The 10862-nt window shown below is 46.6% G+C and overlaps 2 protein-coding genes across 2 annotated transcripts; both read right to left on the reverse strand.

The window, feature by feature from the left end:
- Window positions 1-255: 255 nt before the first annotated feature.
- foxf2b (forkhead box F2b) lies at window positions 256-4096 on the reverse strand. Its single transcript, XM_020601906.1, has 2 exons — window positions 2620-4096; window positions 256-789 (listed from the first exon to the last, which is right to left on the reverse strand). Exons 1-2 carry the CDS (start codon window positions 3593-3595, stop codon window positions 614-616), a joined length of 1152 nt encoding a protein of 383 aa, XP_020457562.1. The 5' UTR covers window positions 3596-4096; the 3' UTR covers window positions 256-613.
- A 4175-nt stretch (window positions 4097-8271) lies between these two features.
- foxq1b (forkhead box Q1b) lies at window positions 8272-9876 on the reverse strand. Its single transcript, XM_020601944.1, has one exon. It carries the CDS (start codon window positions 9741-9743, stop codon window positions 8856-8858), a length of 888 nt encoding a protein of 295 aa, XP_020457600.1. The 5' UTR covers window positions 9744-9876; the 3' UTR covers window positions 8272-8855.
- Window positions 9877-10862: the final 986 nt, after the last annotated feature.

Consider the following 10862-nt stretch of genomic DNA (forward strand, 5'->3'; position numbering starts at 1 on the left):
CTCAAATAAAGTAGAGATGTCTCCAAATGAACCATTAGCGATATGCAGAATGTAACTGTAACGTGTTTCTGCGCTGTGCACGCTGAATATCTCCTTTAATACAAATGAAATACGTTTTCCACGTCACGGACACGGATGTCCATGGAACCACAAGTCTGAGTGTAGCCTAAAATATAGATCAGCTTTATTGAAACCTTTTACAAGACAAAAAGTTGGCAAAGATTATACAATAAGTGCAACGTTTGTTGAAGTTCATGTTTGAATATAATTTGTTTGCACGTGTTACAAGAGCAAACGCATTTAAATTCGTTTTTCTGAAGCTTCTTTTGAAGAAGGAAACGCTTGTCAGGGTTCATATAGGCGAAGTGGTTTCTCTAAAGGCCTCTGGGGTTTCTTCCTTCATTTCCTTCAATGCACAGTTTTCAGCTCCTTCGGCTGCAGGGAAGAGGCCAACGTGAGAGCAGACACCTCGGTGCATCCAGGTATGAATGCTCCAAAATTTAAAAAAGCAAGAAAAAGAAAGCAAATCTGTGCGTTTTGTTGTTCTGGTGTGACGGACCTGCAGTCTCACTGTGGCCGTCGTTGCCTCTGAAATCCACAGTGAGCGGAGGACTCACATCACGCAGGGCTTGATGTCCTGACAGACGCTCTGGGGGTGGTGGTGGTGGTGGTGGGGGGGATAGTAGGAGCCGCCAGCCGACGGGTGGAAGGAGGAGATGCCGTTAAAGTTCAACACAAAGTCCTTCCTGTCGCACACCGAGGAATGGCTCTGGTAGCGCGGAATCCCCACTGTGCAGGCAGAGAGAGGAGGTGGACACATGAATATTCATCAGCACACATATTTTTATTCCGACCATTTTTTTTAACCGAGTTTTGTAATATATTATTCTGCGCAACAACAGCGTGAGCGAGGTGAAGATGGTCTGTTTTGACCAGAAATTCATGCTTTTACATGTGAACTGGCTTCAAAATAAAATAAAAAATAGCCTACACTGTTTCACAAACCAGACGTGTGTCCACCTTAGTTGTGGGTTTAAATGTATAAATCTAAGGAATCTAAGACAACCCTTTAAAAAGCGCCACAAAGGTCGCTCTGATATTGTCATGGAGTCTATAATTAATAATGTGGCAAAATGAACTGACTGAGATGAAGTGGTATATGTTAATTAACGATCACGTTATTATTGTTTAGTAAAGTCTAAACCTCCCCGTCACGGCCTCGCATATTTTCGGATTCATTTAGTTACAGAAACTCGTCGTTTCTTTACCTAAGAGCACAACAATCTTTTGCACATTTACCTGCTGTACGCCTTCAACGATGTGAATGCACAATACCGTTCATTTTGTTTGGAAAGTCAATACGCCCTTTAAGGCTCTTTAAAATGTATTTAATGCTTTTCTTTTTCCAGATTCCTTCCCAACATCAATCATCTATACGACTCATTTGTCCTGGAGAAGCCCAGACCTGTTAAATCTGATTCACTGACCGTCATCAGTGAGCTTCTCTTTCCAGAAAGAGAAAAATAAATGAGGAGGCTGTGGTTTCGTCAAGGTCATAAGGACTCCAGATGTGACTATTTTTCAGGGGAAGACAGCAGGCTTTATCCTGCGGGCCACAGCTCGCTGCCCTCCGCCCGTTTTCATACACACAAGCCTTTCTGACTGGCAGCAGTGTTAGCGGCCGTGCACTGCACAATCCAGCACATTTAGCCTCCACAGGCTCAGTTTAGACGCTGCGTAAAGCTTAACAAGGGCTTCCATCTCTGGTGGATAGGCGGCGGTTGAATCCCTCAGCCGGTGTGGTCCGACCTGCACAGTCTATGTTTAGTTAACCTCTGGGACCCCTTCGGGCTCCAGCATGGGCTCCTGGCCTCGATGAAATCCCCGGACTTTAGTAAAGCCTCGCTGTGTTGTGTTAGAGTAAATGACCGTGAACCAGGGAGGTGCGGTCACAAAATAGCAGTTTTTCTTAATCTGTTAATTAGGCCAAATGCCCCGTGATGTGCGATACTGAGATGGCTTAGAAAATACTGCAAACCGTTGATGAAACAAGTAGAAATAATACAAGTTATTCAGGTTTAATTTGTTTACTGGCAAAAAAATTAATGTTAAACCTAGTCACCCTTTATGTTACTGAACAAGCTTAGCAGTGCACGGTCACGGGTTTATAATTAAATAATCAGTGTACTTTTAGTAATTAATTCAGCTTTTGTTGGTCTATTTTGTAACTCACAATATTTAAGTTAATATAGAATTACACAGAAATAACGAGGGCAAATCCAAATAAAACTACATCGTTGATAAATGTTTTCATTAGTGGCCTTGCACAAATTTATAAAATGCTTTTTGGCATTATTTAGTCTTTCAAATCAACTCGGCCATCCTCATTTTAAATATTAGTTATATTTATGAAAAATAATATTCAAAAGTGGATTTTAGTCTTTTAAAGCATAAAAACTGGCGTAGGCCCGTGGCGCAGAGAGAAACTCTACAGCATCTTGGAGTTTAAGGTGGACATGCTGTGCGGTTCGTGTGCTTTGATTCTTTTTTATTCTAGCTCTCAGAGGTATTAGATGTGGTTCGCCATCGCGAGCGTGAGCTGTAAAGAGTTTGGTGTACCTGATATGTCGGTGGAATGGCTGCCCCTGCCGTTCTGGTGAAGATAACTCTGCTCCAGGGAGTAAGGCGACATGCCGGAGTGTAAACCAGAGGACGCGGGACTGCTGGAGGCTAGAGGCTGCTGTTTGACATAGGGGGACCCGCCAGAGGACGCCCAGTGTGCAGATGTACTGGCGTACGGGGAGTGACCGTCCAGCGCGCTGGCCATGGCCGGAGAGGACGGTACGGGGCTGCTGCTGCTCTCCGGTCCGTACTCCCCATTAGGCGGCACAGGACAACTTGCCATGTATGTGGAGCCGGGGCTCGGGGACATGTGGGGAACGTGGTGGCCACTGCTCAGTCCGTCGTAACCCCCGGCCATTGAATTGCTCATCATGTCCAGGTTGTAGCTGTTGCTGTGACAGGCGAGGGTGGCTGATGGAGCCTGGAAGTCAAAACTCTGAGGGAGAAGGGATGTGCCGAAGCCTATGCCGTTCATCATTCGATACATGGGCTTCAGAGCTTGACATTTCCTTCTGAAGCCTCTGGGTCTACGACGAAACGAACCCTCCTCGAACATGAACTCACTGCCTGGATCGATGGTCCAGTAGTGGCCTTTACCCGGCCTGCCCAGCCCTTTGGGCAGCTTGATGAAGCACTCGTTAAGCGAAAGGTTATGCCGAACGGAGTTCTTCCAGCCCTGATATGAGCCCCTAAAAAAAGGGAAGCGAGCCTGCAGAAACTGGTAGATCTCACTGAGTGTCAGCCTTTTGGAGGGGGAACTCTGTATTGCCATAACGATGAGAGCAATGTAGGAGTATGGCGGTTTTTCTGGTCGCCTTAAACCGGAGCTCGCCTTCTTTCCTTTAATGGCAGTGGACGAGTTTTCTGCGGCGGCTTGTGGGCTCAGCATGGCGGGATGCAGGACTCCGGACACCGGGCTGGATCTCAGAGGAGGTGGAGGGTCCAGCTGTTGCTGAGGGGTCTCGGTCGTCATGTCAGCTCTGACGTACGACTCGCGTAGGGAGAAGAGAGGGAGGGAGAAAAGACGAGCTTTGAGATGTTTCAAAAGACAAGTACGTCGGAATTCAGCGGTCAGTGTCCTTGCAGGTGAGAGTTACACCGCCAGTGGTCCTCAGAATCCCAGCGCAAAATGGAGTGAAATCTTTCTGCAGTTACGCACGGCTCTCCCGTTACGCACGGTGCTCCCTTGACGCATGAAGACACGGCGGGTACGCACTAACATAGAGAGGAAGAGGAAGAGTGGGTTGAGCTGGTTATCCACTGGAGACTGAGTGTCCAGGGCTTTAGCTCGTCACTCGGGATCCACTGGGTGTCACAGCGGCGCTAAGTGGTGCTGCGTGGCGCAACGGGTGGACATCTACCTTCCTAATAATTCTTCAAGTGGAGGAAGCACGAAAACCTCCCGAGTTATTGCGCACAACAGTGCAGCCAAACAAAGCTCGACCACCTATCATTGCAAAAATCTTTCTTTCCTTTGCAAGAGCCCCCCACCCCTTCTTCTCATCCGCACTCTGCGCCAGCAAATCTCCAAGAAATCAGTGACGATAGGAGCCACCCCCCTCCTACCCTCCTCACCCACTTCCCAAATCTGGCTCATGTCCACTTACCCTTCTCAGCAGCGTCAAAGCCTCTCATTCTCTCCTCTCTTCGCCATCTCTCTTCCCCTCCCACCCCCATTCTCCAAGTTCGAACTACACGCAATTAAGCCATCTATCAAACGTCCAGCAAACATCCCAATCAACAGCGCCACACGCCAGCCGCACAAGTTAGAAACGAGCTTCCTCCCCCTCTGGCTCTGTATGTATGAAGCTGTGATTTCAGCACAATGTGCTGCAGATTACATTTTCCTGACACGAATAAACCACCACAATATGTGTAAAAGGTCCAGCTTGCAACTAAAACCATGATGTTCAAAACATTCTCACGGGCCTATGATATCTGCTGCAGACAATACTCAAAGGCTTCGTGGTCAAGCAATGAAAAACGCACCATCTTGTATTATTTGTGTTTTTTGCTCATAATTTCCTTCCAAACTGGTCCAGAGGATAACAAAAACAAACTGTCGCGGTGCCGGACTGGGGCGAGGAGTGTGAGAGATGGAGAGGTGGTGGTCTTTACCGTGCGTGTGTAAGTGGGGGGTTGCTCTGAGTAAATGACTTTGACATGAGTGGAAGCAGGCTTTTTCCATCAAGCCCGGCCCTGGATACCACACACAGCGCGCCAGTGTCAGCTTACCGCCCGGGGCCAGAGCCGGTCCCAAGGGCCCCGCGTTCATTAGAGAGAAAAGCGAAATTAGGCGAGCGGGCGTCGACAGTGCTCTCCCCTTTGGAGACATCACACACAGATTTGTCCAACAGGATGGAGTTCTGTATCTCATAAAGGTAATATCAACCTCCGTGCAGCGACGGAGCGGAGGTCAGTGGGCTCTGGAAAAAAGCAAAACGGCACCGAGAGCTTTTTGGTTGTGTGTCTCTCTCTGTGTGTGTGTGTGTGTGTGTGTGTGTGTGTGTGTGTGTGTGTGTGTGTGTGTGTGTGTGTGTGTGTGTGTGTGTGTGAAGCGATTTCTTGTTATTATTTTTAGATGTGCATAGAAAGTTATATTTTTTTTTCTTGGTAATAAACGTGCCCTCCTTTTTTTCAACAAGTCCTGCACAAAGTGGGTTTTGGGAAACGCATAAACCACAACACAATCAGTGAAACGTTTGTACTATAAAGAAGTTCATATTTTTACACATATTCCAAAGTGCTTCTGTGCACGTGATTGGCGTCACGGCCTTTTTAAGTCAAGATGTAGCCTGGAGGATTTTCCAAACAATAACCAGCGACAATAACCTTTGCACTTTGCACAACAAAGGATGTGCGGATAAAATCATTTTCCACCGTGACACAGAGCACTTTGGAAGACCGTAACAGCCCCAGAAATTTCCTGCGACTTCAAAACGTACGACCCCCGTCGAGATCAGGATGCGTTGGCTTGCGGAGGGAATCTTTGTTCTGGGAGAGCTTTGAAGACGGCGCTGCTCTTACGCACCCAGATTATACGAGCTCCTAATTTAGCGTTTTGGAAATATCAAGTGATCAGCGGCCACCACGAAAGTTATTCAAAGGTGCTTCTGACAGAGGAGTTGGTCTCTGGAATACAGTCAGGGCTGGAGGCTGGAGGCCCGTATGAGCCTACTGCCGACACCTCAAGATCTCCTGTTTGTTTTATTATATTTAGGCTTAGATATATTGTTTATCCCCCATAAAGCATGAGGCAGATTTAGAGAAAATATTTGCCGGCCCGTCCTGACTTCGAGTAACCCACCAGGTCTTTTTGAAATAATACGAAAGTAGAATAGTGTAGTAATAGAGCAGTGTATTAGGCTAGCAATACGGTAGATTTAAATATAAAAATGAGGCGTTTATTTCTGTTATGTATATAAAAAATGATCAGCAGCAAATGTTTTTTAAAAGTCTGTTTAAAAAAACACGAACACTGTTTATATAGACTTAATAGTTAGATTTATTTATCCCATGTTTTATAGTTTTTATGTATGAGATAGGCCTGTGATAAACAAAGATAATCAAATGCTGTATTTCACTTATCTAATATGCTTTTGGCCGCTCCGCCTGTTTCCTGTGGCGGTGACCGGAGCTTTTGAGCTCCCTCTCCGGGACGCTGGGAGGTCAGGCGCGGTTCAGTCTGCCGGAGTGACAGACTGTTTGGACTTCCTAACATTGTGCCTCCCTTAAGGTTTGGTTTCATAACACTGTGGGCCTTAGTCAGCCTCGGAACGAGCCTGAGTTCCTGCTTAGGCTGCATCACCTTCACTCAACACACACCGGCTGAATCTAAAAGCAGAGAAAGGCTGTTTACGGATATGAAGGATGCGCGTCATGACAACGCGGATGCAAACACAGTAGGGAAGCTGATTACAGATGTGACGGGCACACAGACAGGTGTGCTGTTCCGGCGTCTCACCTCCAGGTTGCAGCATTGTCCCTGCAAACTGGAGAAAGTCTCACCTGTCACCTGGCACACGGCTGTGCGCGCTCGACTGTCCGCTTCTGATTCATTGAGTGATGAAGGACATGAGCTGGGCTGCTCAGTTCATAGGCCTAGTTGTGTTTGTCATCTCCAAAGCGTATTTACAACGCTGACTTAAATATACCGACATATATGTAAGTATATTTACTTATATTAACTTATTATTACTTATACATATACATGTGTACTTGTGATAGTCTACTTGGTTTTGTACTTCATCGTCCTGCTGCACCAGAGGCGTCCTGGACTAGCAGCTGTGTCCCGGGGTTATTCAGCATCTGTGAAGTGAAAAGCATCCACTCCTGTTTCCAAACCTGAAGACGTAGCATTTAAGTGCGTGACTCACTTTCCTTTAATTTGTACACGCACCTTGATTAATTCACTGGCATCGATCATTTTGCTCTAGATCAGCTGTCATCACCTGGGTTTGGCGCTAAATGTCGGCTGCATCTTCTAACTAGATACAGGTATCCTTACACTTTCACAAACACACCCTTAAGGAGATCAGCAAAGTCACACCAAGTTGTGAACATAAAACAGGACTAATTAGTGCCGGAAAATCTGTGAAACACTAAAGGCCATTAGTAAAACAAACCATTGCTGTTTATGCTTTAATTTTAGATGCACTCACTGAAAGTTTGGATCGGAATCAAACTGTGGTTTGTCGCTGTTGCACTGAATTTAAACGAACTATTTAATTAAAACCTGGGGTCTGTGTTTTCAGGACCGCGGAGAGCAACTGGAGCCCCGAACAGGAAACGGCCTGCACGACGGCGGGTGCACGTCTCTCAACATAATGTAAATCTGAAGCTGGTGTTATTCAGGGAAACTGACATCTCTGTTTTGTTGACGGGACAAATTACTGCACTTGCTGAGCAGCAGGACGCGCACGATGTGGACAGGCGTGTGATTAGTTTCTGATAAAAGGTTGTGTAGTAGAAACAAGGCAGCACCAAATATTTGAACCTATTTCTGTGAACTTAACCGTGGAGCTATTAATATCAGTGGAGCAGTCATATGAAATAAAATATGATGATCACAAAAATAATTTGAATGTTTTGTGATGACTGTTCCTGAACAGATCATTATAAAACAACTGAGTTTTTGTGTCAGACTTTGTGTTTTTGTCTGACATACACACTGCCACTGCATTTTGGAGGCTTATACAACAACGTGGGCTGGGTACACGTTTGTGTGTGATCAAATAAATAACAGCAGCATAACTAATTATAATTATTATCAATAACAGTGGCGTATTTATGTTTAACCTGTATTCTCTGCTCTATTTTTTTTTACTGTTGTCTTGATTGAAATGTATTGTAATGAGCAATAGTATTTAAAAATGTAGTAAGGCATCAGTAGAAGAGCCCTAAGGCAATATGCTGTGCATAAAGTTTAATTCTGTTATTCTGACTTGGAGGATTTGTGATTCAGGACTTTTCTAAAGACTGAGACAAACAATTGCCTCATGTTTTGGCTCCACCGTTTGTGCTGTTGAACAGGTGTGGGGTCCATTCTTTTCCGCCCCACTGATCTGTCCACCTGCAGATCCTCTAACAAACACCTTGTTCCTTTATGTCTGTAATGAATGAGTCATTGAACACCAGGGTCCCATTGTTTCACGTTTTTATTCATAAAAATACCAGGCATGCAGGACTCAATCTTTGGAAAACATATTTCTCCAAGCGTTTCTAGTGCAGCCACGTGATTCTCATCGCAGCTCAGTCACTATTTTCACATATATACAACAATATGTTATACAGCAGATCATACAAACATGGAAATATAAATAGATTAATGTTTCTACATGGCGCTTGCCGTCTTACAGTAGAAATGACCAGTGATCCATGAATACAAACAGTCTCTAAACATCCCTAACACGCACTCTCTCTCTCTCGCTCTCTCTCTCTCTCTCTCTCTCTCTCTCTCTCACACACACACACACACACACACAGACACAAACACATTGTGGAATGTCCTGCGATGACAGCAGATTTTTGCTTTGACATCACGCAGTAAGGGCTATATTGAGAACACGCCGTGCTTGTTTGTTTGTTGTTGTTTCACTGCAGAATCACTCGCAGTGGCCATGATGAGACAGAGTCCCAAACAGTTAAACAGCTAAAGCACTGAAAGCTAAAAGCCCCCGCAAAAGTGCTCATCATGGGTCAAAACATACAAGTCTGACGTCAGTCCGGGTGTTTCATGACAGCAGAGAGTCTATGTGGAAACTTCGCGCCTTGCTGGGCACCTTGAAAGTGACCCCCGGTGCGACCATGCCCGGGGCTGTGTGCTGGAGGTATCTGAGTGCATCCCTGCTGGGCTCTGTGCTGCTGTACGCCGCCTTTGACAGGTACGTGTGTTGTGCCGGATAGTTCAGAGTATATGGAAATATTTGGGGGCCTGCAGGCCAGTAGAGCCGGGGGGCGTAGATGTCTGCATCAACATGGCTGTCCTCCCTCCGTTTGAAGGGTGTGCTGAGGATGCTGTCAATGGCAAAGGAGCTGGAGAACTTGGCCCCCAACTTCTCCTCCGGAGCGGGAAGACGAGTGTCCTCGCTGAGCAGGTCCGGGCTCTCCTGCTCCTTGGGGGGCCCCTTGGTGATGCGCTTCCTCCTGCGACGGAACACCCCGTCAGCGAAGGTGTACTCGCTGTTCGGGTTGAGCATCCAGTAGTTGTCCTTGCCCCAGGGCCTGGACGGGTCCCGCAGCACTTTGAGGAAGCAGTCGTTGAGTGACAGGTTGTGGCGCACCGAGTTCCTCCAGCCGGTGTAACTGCCACGGAAAAATGGAAACTTCTTCATCAGGTAGTCGTTGATTTCTGCCAGAGTGAGGCGGCCGCTGCTGGACTCCCGGATGGCCATGGCGATGAGGGCGATGTAAGAGTAGGGGGGTTTGGGTCTGCGGGTGTAGGGTTTCCCCTTGCTGCCGTCGCTGCCCTGGGTGACAGGTGCCGGGCTATTGGCCACGCAGTCCCCGTCCGATCCCAGCTCGTCCCCGGACAAAGGAGATGGGACTCCTCCATCTGTGTCCATGCACAGCTCCAGCGGCTTCTGCACGAAATGGTGCGCAGAGAAGACTTCAAGTTTCATTCTCCCAAAAAAGAAGGATGATCTTCCCACACAGGTGTCTCCTCTGTTAGTCTTGCCTCAGCAGAGCAGGTGTAGCAGCCCTGACAGCAGAAATGTCTGTGTGTTTGTGAGGAGGCACCGTGAACCTCAGTCTGGAGCTGTACAATACAGATCTGTCTCGAGAGACACGCTTGTCTTCCTATAATATAATGCCCCAGCAAGGGACGGCCCACAGGCGGGGTTTCCAGCCCGAATCCATTGAAGCGATTGAGTGATATAGTTATAATTGGACGTCACCATACCACGCCAGTGAAGGAAAAACAGCGAGGGGGGGTCGAGAGAGGACAGGTATGAAGATAATTAGTCTAAAATCTAAGGATATCTATCTATCTATCTATCTAGAACTACCTGCCTTCCCTGTTTCCTAACACAACACTTTATTGGATCCGAAATTTGCGTCTGATATTAATATTAAACAGTTTTCTGCGAAATGAATCCATAAAAAACTTTCAGTAATTTCCAGTTTGAATGGAAGTGCACTAAACTGAACCTTTTGGGAAACGTATTTGCGGTCCCGGGGAATAAAAAATCTTTTCTTGCTGCTTGTGAAATCTCTAGAGGAAATAAAATTTTTGTTTTTGTTTTTCTTCGTGGAAAAAGAAAATGCCTTACGCACAACTGTTCCTGAAGTGCTCACAGGTTGAATCTTTGAGAAAATTAGACAGAAAATCGCTGGGCAGGCAGAAGGAAAGCGGGGGAATAAAAAAGAAGGAGACAAAGTTGTTTAAAGCCCTTCACTTCAACCTGTTGCTGCCTCCACTGACGCCCCGGTGGAACGGGGAAGTAACGCACACGTAAAACTGAAATAAAAGAGATGGGCTTGGAAGAGCTCCACGGAACGCTCAGTGAACGATACAGTTCTCTGGCTGTGCAAGGAGGCTGAGATAATAAAAACACACAGGTTGGCGGAGAGGTCAGGTATAGTTCAGAGGAGTGGACTGGTGCACCTGCATGCAAAGAAACACCGGGGCCACAGACGCCTGGTGGAAAACAAGTATTTCACTCTGAGTTTAAAGCAGTGATGCAAATGAGCACCTGGGGGCGGGGGATCTGTATGTGACCCTAACCATAGCTAGTGTT

The sequence above is a fragment of the Monopterus albus genome, unplaced genomic scaffold, assembly GCF_001952655.1.
Source record: "Monopterus albus unplaced genomic scaffold, M_albus_1.0 scaffold53.1, whole genome shotgun sequence".
NCBI lineage: Eukaryota > Metazoa > Chordata > Actinopteri > Synbranchiformes > Synbranchidae > Monopterus > Monopterus albus.

Bases quoted from the DNA above. Each gene is read 5' to 3' on its own strand.
- foxf2b (XM_020601906.1), bottom strand. From the start codon at position 3,595: ATGACGACCGAGACCCCTCAGCAACAGCTGGACCCTCCACCTCCTCTG. The intron at 790-2,619 runs GTACACCAAACT...CTGCCTGCACAG, and splicing joins CCATTCCACCGACATATCAG to TGGGGATTCCGCGCTACCAG.
- foxq1b (XM_020601944.1), bottom strand. From the start codon at position 9,743: ATGAAACTTGAAGTCTTCTCTGCGCACCATTTCGTGCAGAAGCCGCTG.